Source organism: Cyprinodon tularosa, unplaced genomic scaffold (assembly GCF_016077235.1).
Source record: "Cyprinodon tularosa strain WSP-4 unplaced genomic scaffold, ASM1607723v1 ctg80, whole genome shotgun sequence".
NCBI lineage: Eukaryota > Metazoa > Chordata > Actinopteri > Cyprinodontiformes > Cyprinodontidae > Cyprinodon > Cyprinodon tularosa.
The window spans coordinates 1,293,695-1,306,961 of NW_024039563.1; the positions used below are offsets into that span (position 1 = coordinate 1,293,695).

The window sequence follows — 13,267 nt, forward strand, 5'->3', positions numbered from 1 at the left end:
GTGGTTTATTATGCACATCAATAAACTAACATTAAAGATGATAAGTACAGAATTAATTCTCTTTTCAGAACTAGATTTTGTGTATATATATATATATATATATATATATATATATATATATATATATATATATATATATATATATATATATATATATATATATATACCTACATTTTTCTGGTTCGAATACAGAAAAGTAGTGGATAAATCTGAATATAAACTCATATTAAGCAAATATTTCCACATACATTTTTTTTTTTAAGTACAATTATCCCATTCAACCAATATCTACCTTCAGGTACTTTGTGGAGTATCTAAAAACTTTGTGTAATAAAGCGGTGGTAATTCTTCTTTGAAAAATAGCATAAGCAGTTTGCCTTAGCATTTATTTTTAATGGTTTCCCTGAAAATGATCATTCATCTAACCAGTCATAGCAACCACGAAACAGGCCTAAATCTGAGGCAACCAGACTTTTGCTCAGGTTTTCTGAAAACATTCTCACACCTATCCTCGAGTCTTTGCCCACGGGTCCCCGACGGGTCACCCGCTAAAATGCTCTTTTGCAGGTCAAAAATACATAAATAAAAATAAACGGGTCGGGGGACGGCGGATATTTTTTTAGTGCGGGCGGGTAGTTGGTGATTTTTTTTTTGATGCGTGTGTGTTGTTATGGACATCAGAAATGTTATATTAATCAGGCACTGGGGTCACCCTTGTTGTAGCTTAAAGCCTTGCCGGCAGTGTGGGCTTCCCTCCAAAAAGGCCACAGTCAGTGCATACACGTCTGCTGCAGTGTTAATGGCGCTGTTCTGCAGCGCAGCGTACTATAGCCTATTACTTGATGTGTTAATGGGTCGGGTTGCGGGTTAAATATCAACGGGTCGGGTCGGGTCGGGTCGGGTTCGGATTTGAATCGAAGAAATCCGCGGGTGACGGGTCGGGTCCGGTAGTCATCCTAACGGGTTTGGGCGGGTGCGGGTTGGTAAAACTCGACCCGTGCAGGACTCTACCATAGACTCACAGGTTTATCCAGACCCAAGAAGGTGAGGATGAGGTTAATCATTGATTTGAGTCTGAATTGGAAGGTGTTTAGGAAGATGGACCTTCTGGTTCCTAAAAACATAAGCACTCTGGCACAGATTGCAGAATTGGCAAAGACTTAGGGATAGGTGTTTGTCTTCTACAGTATATTTATTTATTTCGATTTGCAGGTGTATATAAGTGTGAAGTTTCACTGAACTATGCCAATACATACTTCCTTGATTTAAACCCTTTAGCTTTTGTTCTTGTCATATGATTATGCTAGTCCTGCTGGAAAGTAAACCCCAGCCAGTGTGTCCCTGTGCTTCGTGCCATTCACCTCATCAGCTTGGACCAGTATGCCTCTTCCTGTTGAAGAAAAGCTTTTCCACAGCCTGTTGCAACCACCACCATGCTTTACTGTCTTTATTTTTAGTTTTCATGGATGTTTTTGCCCTGCAGGGACTGGTTACCTGTCCATGCTGTACCCTGCCTTTTACCTGTAGACTGATGGAGAAGGCGGAGAAAGTGGGAGAAGATGGATAGATGTATGTTTTAGTGGACTGTGGTATTGTTTGGCTGTGACATCATCCTGGAGAGAAATATCAGCTGTGCTGCTGCCATCAACACCTTTGTTTACAGATGTTGGAGATCAGCCTGTTTTTCCAGTGTAGTCCTGTTTCTCTGACTGTGACCGGCTGGATGTGCTCTCTTCATCCACTTACATGGGAGCTGGCTCGGAGCTCGTCTGCCTGGTTGTGTGTTTCCTGGGCGGGGCCGCCTTTTACAGCTGCTTTTTATATTTCTGCTTCTGTCTCCTTGAACCCCAGTAGGCCTCAGCAGATGGCCGCTCACACTGAGCCTGGATCTGCTGGAGGTTTCTTGCTGTTGAGAGGGAGTTTTTCCTCTCCACTGTTGCTACAGGCATGCTTAGTGTGAGGGATTGCATTCAAGTCAATGAGTCGATGCAATCAACTGATTTTCCTTAGATAGAAAACTTTGAATCAATTTGACTGTATAATCTGGTGAACTGTAAAGTGTAAAGATGACATGTGTTGTGAATTGGTGCAATATAAATAAACTAAATTGAATTTCCAAAATATTTCAGAAATATAGTTTCTAAAGACTCTGTAAGCTGGACGATTGCCTTTCTACACTCAAAGTTTCCAGTGAACAATAACGAGGGGTGCCTGCAGTTAATCTATTTTATGTTTGTAGAAAGCAATTTGACTGCTTTACTTTTGTATATACCATTCTGTCAGTGGGGGTTCTGCCAGGGTGAACAGAGGATTTTTAGAACCGTAGCAAGGCAAATAAGGAGAGCGTTACTTATGCCCTCCTGCCTCTACTGCATCACTGCCTCGACACGTAGCACAACTACAGTATGGTAAAAAAAGAAAAGCTGTGTGGATAAATGGATTCCAGCGGTGGGTGGAACCACTCGTACGAGATGAATCAAACTAAAGGAGTGGGCAGCCCCTCCTTTTTCATCCCCAACGTAGCAATCTGCCAAAACAATAAAAGCGCCTGGCAACAGAATAATTACCCTGACCAATGGGAGCTGGGTTTTTTTTTATTAAACACATGAAAGAAGGGTAAAAAAGGAAGGCTGAGATCTTTGCTCAACCACATGCCAATGCAGAGTCAACAAATCCTTCTTTTAAAGAAAGGGTGGATGGTTTACATTGCCCTTTAGCCCGCTCCCAGCTCTTTTGACTCTTACATTCGGTTCAAACAATGAAAAAAGAAGCCTTTTAAAACATAAAATAATATTTATTACAAAATATTAACAAATATTAAGTGAGTTGAGAAATCAGCACTGTATATATGCACAACCTGATCAGCTGTGTTTAAAAGTACAAACACATATTTGTTCCCCCCCGTCTCCCTGTATGAAACAGTAAGTAAATCATGACACAACATGTCTGAAAAGAGCCCAGCATAAGGCTCTGGCTGAAAGGGGAAAACTCAGGCTGAACATTTGAGGTTGGGCTTAGGCTAAGGAAAAAATCTCCCCCATAGAAACCACATGTGCTGGTAAAACTTGCCAAACCGAGGGGTGACTCATGCTTCTGATGTCAAAGCTAAGTCAGACACTGTTTGTTCTTCGTTCAAAAGAACCATAGAGTTTTTTTTTTCTATTAATGGTCATTATTTCATAATAACAACAGCTTTACAAATATAACCTGGTCTAGAAACTCAACCCCTACTTAGAAATTCAGTCTTTGAGGAAGTAGATGTATATCAATGAGTCTCTTAAAGGAGCAAGGAGTGCCAGCTTTGCTTCTTCCCAGTCTTTACATTCTTTTGAAACCCCTTTGCTGTCGTTTTCTTCATGAAACTGCGACACTGTATGAGGGTGCCGGTGTTTCAGGTGTGTTTTTCCCTGCATGCTTCAGAGCGTTCGATTCTACCACGCTGCTCCCGGACAGTGTGTTGGTTATGGTGCGGTTAGAGCGATGATCCCCATGGATGACCTCCCCGCAGCGTTTTCCTACCAGGTAGACAATCTCGATGATGGAGAGCACGATGCAGACCAGGCTGGTGACCACCATGAAGATGGTGAAGATCCTCTTCTCAGTAGGCCGTGAGATGAAGCAGTCCACTGTGTTGGGGCATGGATCCTGCGTGCACTTGATGAGCGAGGGGAAGTGGTAGCCTTCGTAGATGTGGTAGAGAAGGTAGACGAAGGTAGCATCGACCCCTACTTTGAAAACCAGAGTGAGGACGTAGGTCCACCACAGGCCTCCGCGCTTCTTCCCGGTGTTCAGGTAGATACGCCGGCATTTTTCACCGTACTTTTCCTTGTTCTTCCGCTCTCTGTCCTCCCTGTAGGCCACGTGCATCACCACCAGGAACGAAGGGCAGGTGACAAATATTAGCTGTAGAGCCCACAGCCTGACATGGGACACGGGGAAGAAGTGGTCGTAGCAAACATTGTGGCATCCTGGCTGAGCTGTGTTGCATTTAAAGTCTTTCTGCTCGTCCCCCCACACCTTTTCAGCTGCCACCACAAACACCATGACCCTGAAGAGGAACACAATAGACAGCCACACTCTGCCAAAGGCAGTGGAGTACTTGTTCACCCCGCTGAGCAGGTCCTGGAGGAACGACCAGTTCATTATGGAGCGTGATCACTAACTGCTTTCCTCTCCTATTTAGCGGTTTGTCGGAGCTTTCCTCAGAGCTGAAATGGCAAAGATGGACCTAAAATATCTATTAACCTGAAACAAACAAACAGACTAAAGTAAATCATAAAGAATAAACACAAAATAAAGAGAATAACTTCAAAATTTTAGAGGAATGAACAGCAGGCCTACTTACTGTGATTAACTCTAAAAAACCTTCAGTTTTTTTTTTGTTTTTTTAATCTAGTTACTCTCAGCTACTGAACTGTTGAGAAACATAAAGAGAGGCATGCCTTCCTACACCCAGCCCTTCATTTTCCACAGCCTGCGCTAAAAACTTCAGACCTGGTACATTCTGTGCATATCCGCGCACAGCCCCGATGCCCCACATAAAACACCCTAAAACAGACTTTAAACGCCATCTGGTCTATTATTTCCGATCGAATCTGTTTAAAAGTACTCACAGTTTAAAGTGGGGAACAGTCGGAGGTGGAGCGCAGCAGCAGCCCGATGAGAATCTCAGCAGATTTACTTCCCCCGATGGGAGCGGAGCCTAAAGAGGGGAGGATCGGACAGCCTGCCATAGCTCCGGTGCGCTCAGCCTGCCCAGGTGTGGCTCCACCAGCCAAAACTTGTTGGACCAATCAACAGCCATGGATCGGCACAGCTGAAAGGATCTATTGTCAGGATCCAGACTTTTATGTAAAACACCATCAGAAACAAGCTATCCAAAGTGTTTTTATTTTATTGAATTTTGTTAAAGTGAAAAAGACAGAGAAAAAGAAGAGTAAATATTTTCAAATATACGGTTATATATATATATATATATATATATATATATATATATATATATATATATATATACAGAGGCGGTTCTAGACCAAATGTTCCAGGGGGCCACAGAAAAGCATGAAGCAAAAAAAAAAAAACAAACAAAAAAAAAAAACGATAGAGGTATTCAAATACACCTGATGTCTAACTGAAAATATGTATTTTTGGTTTAAAAAATGTTAATTTGGATTATCGGTAAAATCAAAATAAAAGATCCCTTAGCGTAGCAAAAAAGCAACTCAAGCAAGGAAATTGTAGCTATAAAAAAAAAAAAAAAAAAGATCAAATAAAGCTATTATTTGGAATATTAGGTCAATATGCATTCAACATTTAGGGATTTTGTATATCTTTAACTTAAGTTAACCTCTTACACCCTAAGGGGGTATAATATATAATACATTTCTGCCTGACAAAAACACACAAAAGTAAATAACTTATAGCCTCACAGCTATTAGATTTAAGAAGAAACTTTTGGTACGTCTGTAAAGGTAAGATGTCATAGAATGGTTTTCTGGTGTCAGCACCATTGTAGCTTTGATCCTGCCTGAAATATTAGGGACAAAATACAAAATATTTTGCATTTTTTGAACCTCGCCAAAATTTTCTTTTAAATAAACATTGCAAAACACTACCAAAATATTATTTATAGCACAAAAAAGTAGTACAGACTTTTAAATCTAAATGTTGTGTAAAAATATACCAAATTTGGACTCAATCAGATGAATCATATTTATTTTAGAATGGTATTAGTGAGAAATTTCTTAGGCGGAGAGAGGCCATTTTGGCACATTTATCCAAAAATGTCACCAAACTGTGCCAAATGTGTTTTTTACATCAATACTGGGGGTTTGTTAAAATTACGAGGTCACGTGGCAGCTGGAACCACCAGTGGGTCCGTAGGGTTCTAGGGGTTAAAGTTTTCTTTAAAATCAGAATTAGAACTGAAGAAAAACTGATAAATTCAGCTGTAAAAGTATTTTTTAATTTGTTTTGAAAAAAACAGATGAAAACTGGAATCCTATCTTTTTAAATAATTAGTCAAACTGAATTAAGAAAAAAAAGGTTATAGATCCAAAGGACCAATGAGAAACCAGGTAAGCTCCAGCACACATCAGCATTAGAATTTCTCGTAGTATAATGTCTTTAGTACACGGGCCACAATCTTGTTACACCATTTCTACACCAAAGGAAATGTAAGAAGTGTTTTACCTCAGCAAAACTAGAATGTTGCTCAGTGTTTCAAAGAATTTACAGATTGATGTAAAAATCTGCATCATATAGAAATAAAGTTTGCAGTATGTGATTTAGGTAGTGATATCATCCATCCATCCATTCTCCATCGCGCTTTATCCCAGCTGGGGTCGCGAGGGGTGCTGGTGCCCATCTCCAGCTGTCTACAGGGGGGGTACACCCTGGACAGGTTACATACACTCACACCTAAGGAGAATTTAGAGAAGCCAGTTAACCCAACAGTCTAGTTTTTGGATTGTTGGAGAAGCCAGAGTACCTCTTTGTAATCTCTTTGTAAGCAAACCCACTTGACACAAAGCATGAAAGTAACATGAACTTCTATTACAGCACAGCCACAGTTGCTCTCATAATGAGCAACTCCACATTATGCAATATCGCAGGAAAATATCACCAACCATAGTTTAAATAAAAATAAAAGTGTCTTAGAGCATTTATTATGAACAAGTCTGTGTGAAAGGGTGGTAAAAATGTATGTGGGACACAATTATATTACATATTTTTTAAAGTAGTGGCGAAAAAAGGTCTTTAAACGTATATGACAATTTAAAAGACTTCATGTTCAATTAAAGAAAACAAAAACATTTCTCCTTTTTTAAAGGCTGAAAAAGACAAATATTTACGCATTGGTATGTAAATAAAATATTTATAGGACACGTTTTTCATTTTTTTGTGTACAGAAAATGCAACCCAAGCATTCATAGAGTGCGTAGCCACCATTTGCTTAAAAATGTTTATTCAGTTTTGATTTTATTTTAAAAAATGAGTTTACTGACATATTTACATGACAACAGAGGAGGCTGTTAACGAAATAGAATGGCCATGAAAACTCTTGGTTGTAGAAAAACATCGGCATCTCAGAGACAAACAAACAGAGTGTATAACTTGATCAGACATATTCCCCACAGTCTGAGATGATCACTTTCTGTTTTGGCTTTCCATCCTTCGTCCCCTGAGCCTGCAAGAGGAAAACAAAGTCTGGGTTTGTTTTCTGAATAATCGATTTACATTAAAGCACATGCACTAAAGGCATCTGCTGTTCTTTCCAGATTAAAATATCTTTTTTACTCACTTCCATTGCACGTAACACATCTAGCCCCTCCACCAGATCTCCGAACACCACGTGTTTCCCATCCAGCCAGTCCGTTTTGTCCGTTGTGATGAAGAACTGAGAGCCATTTGTGTTTGGTCCAGAGTTAGCCATGGAGAGCTGGCCTGTGTGAACGGGCATAAACCCTCAGTCCAAAATGATTTGGATCAAAGAAAAAAAAGGCTTAGTGCCAGACCCTTTACCTGGAGCTGTGTGTTTGAGGACGAAGTTCTCGTCATCAAACTTTCGACCGTAGATTGACTTGCCGCCGGTGCCGTTGTGGTTGGTGAAGTCTCCTCCTTGGCACATGAACTGAGGGATAATGCGATGGAAGCTGCTGCCCTTGTAGCCAAAGCCCTTTTCATGTGTGCATAAGCAGCGGAAGTTCTCTATTTAAAATAAATACATGAAATGTTATTAATAACATTTATATTTCACTCATAGTTTCATTTTAAAGCTGTTGGAACCATAAGTTTTCCTTTCCTGTAACATCAAAGGTTCTAACAGGATAGAGTCATTTTTTACATGTTGGTGTTGGAATCTGGAGGCGTCTAAAAGCCCACCTTTATTCCTGAGCTTTAATCAGTCTGACGCTACCTAGACATTACCCCGTGCTTTGGTCAGTTCAGTTCAAATCAAATAGAGATCTTATATTTAATAAATATAGGCTAAAACAGATTAGCATAAAAACATTAAAATGCCACAAACAGGAAAAAAAATAACTTATTTTATATTAAGAGAGAAAGAAGGGTAACATTCACTGGATTATGAGTCAGGCCTGAAAAAATGTATTTAACAACGTTTACAGACCTACTGTCATTGGAACAATGTCGGCCCGGAGGAGGAAGCGCAGTCTTCCTGCTGGCTTGTTTCCGATCTTTATATCCATGTAGACCTGTGGATTTACTCTGCCCTTTTTAGCTGGTGGCTCACCCTGTAAAAAAAAAATAAAAAATCATTCTTAGCTTATTTAGCCAAAATATTTAACATTGAAAACCCACAGATCCGGATTCTAACAAACCTTTTATATCAAAATTAAACACCATGTTCTTAGATTTGTTAGGTTTTTTTTTAGCCCGAATTAAAAAATGCACACATGGACAAAATTGTTGGTAGTCCTTGTTTAAGGAAAGAAAAACTCACAATGGTTAAAGAAATAACTTTTAACATAGTAAAAATAATAAGAAATAAAAATTCTATGAAAATGAACAAATTAAAATCAGAGATTTCTTCACAATCATGCTTAAAAAAATTATTTAAAATAATAAACTCCTAAAACAGGCCACATGTTTATCTATAAATACATAAACTCACTATGTAATTATGGTCGAAATTTCTACAGTGTTCAGGCTTGATGTGAAACCTCTGAGAAGGCCAGAAGACCAGATAGAAGTCTAGGGCTGCAACTAACTATTATTTTGCAAATCGATTAATCTGATGATTATTTTTTCGACTTATCGATTAATAATCCAATAGGAAAAAGTTTCCTTAAAGAAGATTTTAAACTAAATTTAACCAGTTGAAACTAAAACCTTACCACTTGAGGAGTTCTGGATAGAGCATATTGACAGACGAAAAAATTTTTTTTTCTTATCTTAAATGTAAAATGTTTATATATTATTTTTACAATTATGATATAATAACTGCTCTAAGTGGGTCACTCAGTCAGCTAAATCACATTTTACAGTCTCTGTACTACCAGTTAATGATTAGTTGACAATTGTTTGAATAATCAATTAATCCAATTAATTATTTCAGCCCTATAGATGTCCATCATCAGATAGATAATGGACCAACGGGTGGATGGAAAACAGAGGGAATAATGATAGACATGTACAGAGAAATAAATGTTTAGATGTATTTTTCAGAGAATGAGATATAGAACCAATTAATAAAAGATGTTCCATATCCTGCTGAAATCAAACGAGTTGGATTAAAAAAAAAAAATTAAATGTCTAGATTCAATATGAAAATGGTGCGCAGTATAGCTACCTTTTCTTAAACCAGACCTGTAAGCGATTTTATATTCAGTTATTTCTCCAATCACCACCCCACATCCAAAATAGTTTCCGAAAGAGTTTCTATGTTAGTCACCTTGATTTAATTTAAAAACTATTTTTGATAACTTATTAAGAGATAAGATTTTGGGGGACAGACTTAGAAACAGATACTGTACAAAGCAATCAGGGCTTCTTTTCTCTCATAATACAGCTGCACTTGTCCTTGTTCCTTTCTACATACCGGTAAAAGCATATCTGCCTTGATGAAACCGAAATGCTAACCTGTTCTATTCAGATTATTCACAATTTTATCCCAATTTTTGCTTCATGTTTTACATCTAAACCTGTATATAACCGTTAAATGCAAGTTCCTAAAAGAACATATTCAAAAGAAAGATTTCACTGCATCTTCACTTTCATGGAACTGGTCATGCTTCACTTGAATCATGTCTATTTTTCCTAAAAGCATATTTATGAGTAAAAGAAGACGTTTGCTGAAAATATGTCATCAACTCCAGAAATAAAGATCTTACCTCCTGTGTTGTGGTGGCTGCCTCTCCTGATGCTGCCTCTGCCTCAGCTTCCTCCACAGTTTTCCCTGAGAACTTTTTCAGCCAGTCGTCATCCGACCACACTGTGGGAAAGACACGATTACAGAACGGAGCAGCCAACTCAAAGAAAAGGTGTGTAGCAGGACTCTGAGTTTATTACCAGGTCGAGAAGAACCCTCTTTGATTCTCATGGGCTTAGCGATGTTGACACGGATGGTCCGTCCAAAAAGCTCAGACTCGTTCTAATGAACAATTCAATTCAATTCAGTTTATTTATATAATGCCAATTCACAACACATGTCATCTTAAGGCACTTTACAGTTCACAGGATCATACAGTCACGTTGATTCAAAGATTTCTATCTAAGAAAAACCAGTTGATTGCATCGACTCATTGGTTCGAATGCAATCCCTCACACTAAGCATGCTTGTAGCGACAGTGGAGAGGAAAAACTCCCTTTTAAAAGGAAGAAACCTCCGGCAGAACCAGGCTCAGTGTGAGCGGCCATCTGCCGAGACTGAGTGGGGTTCAAGGAGACAGAAGCAGAGATACAAAAAGCAGCTGTAAAAGGCGGCCCCGTCCAGGAAACACACAGCTAGGCAGATGAGCTCTGAGCCAGCTCCCATGTCAGAGGATGAAGAGAGCACATCCAGCCAGTAACAGTCAGAGAAACAGGACTACACTGAAAAACAGGCCAATCTTCAATATCTATAAACAAAGGTGTTGATGGCAGCAGCACAGCTGATATTTCTCTCCAGGATGGAGTCACAGCCAAACAGGAACAGACGGGGCAAAGCTACTATAAGAAAAAGCAAAGAGAGCAGAACGTTAGAGATTGAACTAATAGATTCTGCAGAGTGGAAGAATAGAGATAGAATGAAGCAGAATGATGAAATAGGGGTCTTTATGCCCTCCAGAAGTCTAAGCCTATAACAGCATAACTATAGAGATAGCTCAGGATAGCCTTTTTTAACTGATTTTTTTTTTTTTTTTTTTACTAGATTTTGTTTCACAGGTTTGAAAGTGTTAATATATTTGGATAAATGTTCTATATAAAGTTTCACCTCACCACACGTTTCTGTTGCCATCAATAAACATATATTTGATCATTCTTTCTATATAAAAATGTAGTCTATTTGATTGATTGGATTTTTGATGCAGATTTTTTTAATTTTAGTCTATAAATATCAAGCTAGATTGAGGAAAGGATATTTCCAGTCACCCAACCACTCTCCGTTAGCTGTAATCACACATTGAAACATTCCTTTGTGCTTGTGTAAATTCTCTGTCATCCAGGTCATGTCGACCACAAAGCGGCAGCCAGACTTTCACACTTTCACACATTTTGACACTTATCCAGAAGTCTTCAATAGCTCTGTCAGCTGTCAGTAGAGCAACCTGCAGTTGAAGTATGATGTTTTCAATCACCTGGAGGCACATCCTCCTAAGCACATTCCAAGTTAGATGCCATCATGGTTAATTTTATCTGGCCTAAGATAGCTCGGAGTGCTTGGATTCCTACATTGGAGGAAACCAAACAACAACTAATTAAACGAATGAAAGAACTGACAAATATGATGAAGTTTTGAAACATTTTCAAAACAACTGAGTAAAACTGCGGTCACCTCTGATTTAAGCCTGTTTTGTCGAAGTGATCCTAAAACTACAGAGGTTGATGAAGTGATCACAATTCTGCTCAGACCAAGTGTCAACTTTCTGTTTAGGTCTGGAGGACAGAAGTCTAAGCCTAGAGCAGCATAACTATAGAGATAGCTCAGGGCAGAAATCAATTAAGCAGAAGAAGAATACCAGCAATAATTTTCAACGACATCAGAAAGTAAAAGCAAACTTTCACTGCTTACCATGTTATCAATGGCTGCTGCGGCATCCTGCAGAACAAGAACACATCAGCCATTTAATCATGAAACAAATGTTGCAGAGACAGGATCTATTTACATTTCTTCACACACCTCTGGCAGCTCAAACTCAATGAATGCAAATCCTCTGTGCTTTTCTGAAAATTTAACACAACACAATTATTAGGTCTGTGCCCCCCTTAATCCTTAGCAGCAAAAAAGCGTGTGCACTTACCCGTTTCATAGTCTAGAGGTATCTGGATGTCTATGATGTCTCCAAAGGGAATGAAAGCAGCATGCAACACCTTTTCATCCACCTCCTCCGCCAAGCCACCTCACAGAAAACACACAATACAGACACTCAGCACAACACCCACAAAAAATATGCTCTTTATATGGTCAATATCAAATCTTTACCGACATTCGGCGCAGAATATATTTGCCAAATATTTATATTTATCTCTATATCTTTATCTTTATCAAGCATAATAATACAATCAAGTCAGGAAATCCTCTAAAACTTAAGCAGTTGAATGAGTTAATGCACATTTCCTCTTTTTTGATAATTAGCACTCTATAATGTTTACTTTTATTAAGAATTAATTAAAAACGGGACATCTCTTTATTCCTAAAATACATAAATCCTCTTAATATTTTGGAAGAGTAAAAAAAAAACTATAAGACTTACCGACATAAAGCACTCGTTTGCTGGCCGCCATATTGGATGTAACCTTTCAACTTTGATCGCGCCCGCTGATTGGTTGTTTGGAAAAACGATGCCCGCCTTCAGGCTCTTGTTGGCTACAGCGCCTCTTAGTGGTAGCTCCCATAACTACCACTCACATGAATCTAACTTTAGAGGATTTTCTTAAAAAAACAAACATATATTGTCCCGTTTATTATAATTTTTTTAAATGAAAGAACTGGTTATCTCTTGCTTTACTTTCTTTTTCCAAGATTTCCAGATTCGGAATTGTGAACACAATAATGCTGATATTTTGCTCAATATTATTCAAGATACATTTAAATAACTAAATTCAGTGAATATTCTAAACTGTACCTGTTATATAATAAAACAATCATATTATACTGCTTTATATAACTGTATACATAAGTATTCGCCTTTTTAGTCTTTATCATGAACCCTTTATTTGCTAATTTTTATTAGCTTTCCTCAAAATAAACCGTATTTTAATTTTTGTACATTCTAAAATAAACAAGTATTGGATATAAAAAGCTCCTGTAACAATAGTAAAAATTATAATAATAAAACCTGCAACATGAGCTTGTTTAATCTTCCATTTAGGACATGCTTAAAATTAGGTCATAAACATTTACATCCCCAGGAAGCTAAGAAAATGTCTTTCATGTTTCTCAAATTACCTTTTTTTCACATTGCTTCTGGAGTTACAATACTCAAAATAGTAGTCTGAAAAGCCTTTCTGGCACATTTAGTTATACACAACCTAACTTATTCCAAGACAGTTCAAGCAGACAAATTGAGATACGATTAAAAGCACAATAATTATAACTAAATGATAT

The 13,267-nt window shown here is 38.2% G+C and overlaps 2 protein-coding genes across 2 annotated transcripts; both read right to left on the reverse strand.

The window, feature by feature from the left end:
* Positions 1-2,773: 2,773 nt before the first annotated feature.
* gjb10 (gap junction protein beta 10) lies at positions 2,774-4,771 on the reverse strand. Its single transcript, XM_038271618.1, has 2 exons — positions 4,614-4,771; positions 2,774-4,245 (listed from the first exon to the last, which is right to left on the reverse strand). Exon 2 carries the CDS (start codon positions 4,141-4,143, stop codon positions 3,355-3,357), a length of 789 nt encoding a protein of 262 aa, XP_038127546.1. The 5' UTR covers positions 4,144-4,245; positions 4,614-4,771; the 3' UTR covers positions 2,774-3,354.
* A 2,154-nt stretch (positions 4,772-6,925) lies between these two features.
* ppie (peptidylprolyl isomerase E (cyclophilin E)) lies at positions 6,926-12,481 on the reverse strand. The gene is made up of 10 exons (XM_038271555.1): positions 12,414-12,481; positions 11,961-12,059; positions 11,840-11,883; positions 11,732-11,758; positions 10,030-10,111; positions 9,852-9,952; positions 8,129-8,252; positions 7,522-7,707; positions 7,301-7,443; positions 6,926-7,186 (listed from the first exon to the last, which is right to left on the reverse strand). Exons 1-10 carry the CDS (start codon positions 12,442-12,444, stop codon positions 7,118-7,120), a joined length of 906 nt encoding a protein of 301 aa, XP_038127483.1. The 5' UTR covers positions 12,445-12,481; the 3' UTR covers positions 6,926-7,117.
* Between the last annotated feature and the right edge of the window lie 786 nt (positions 12,482-13,267).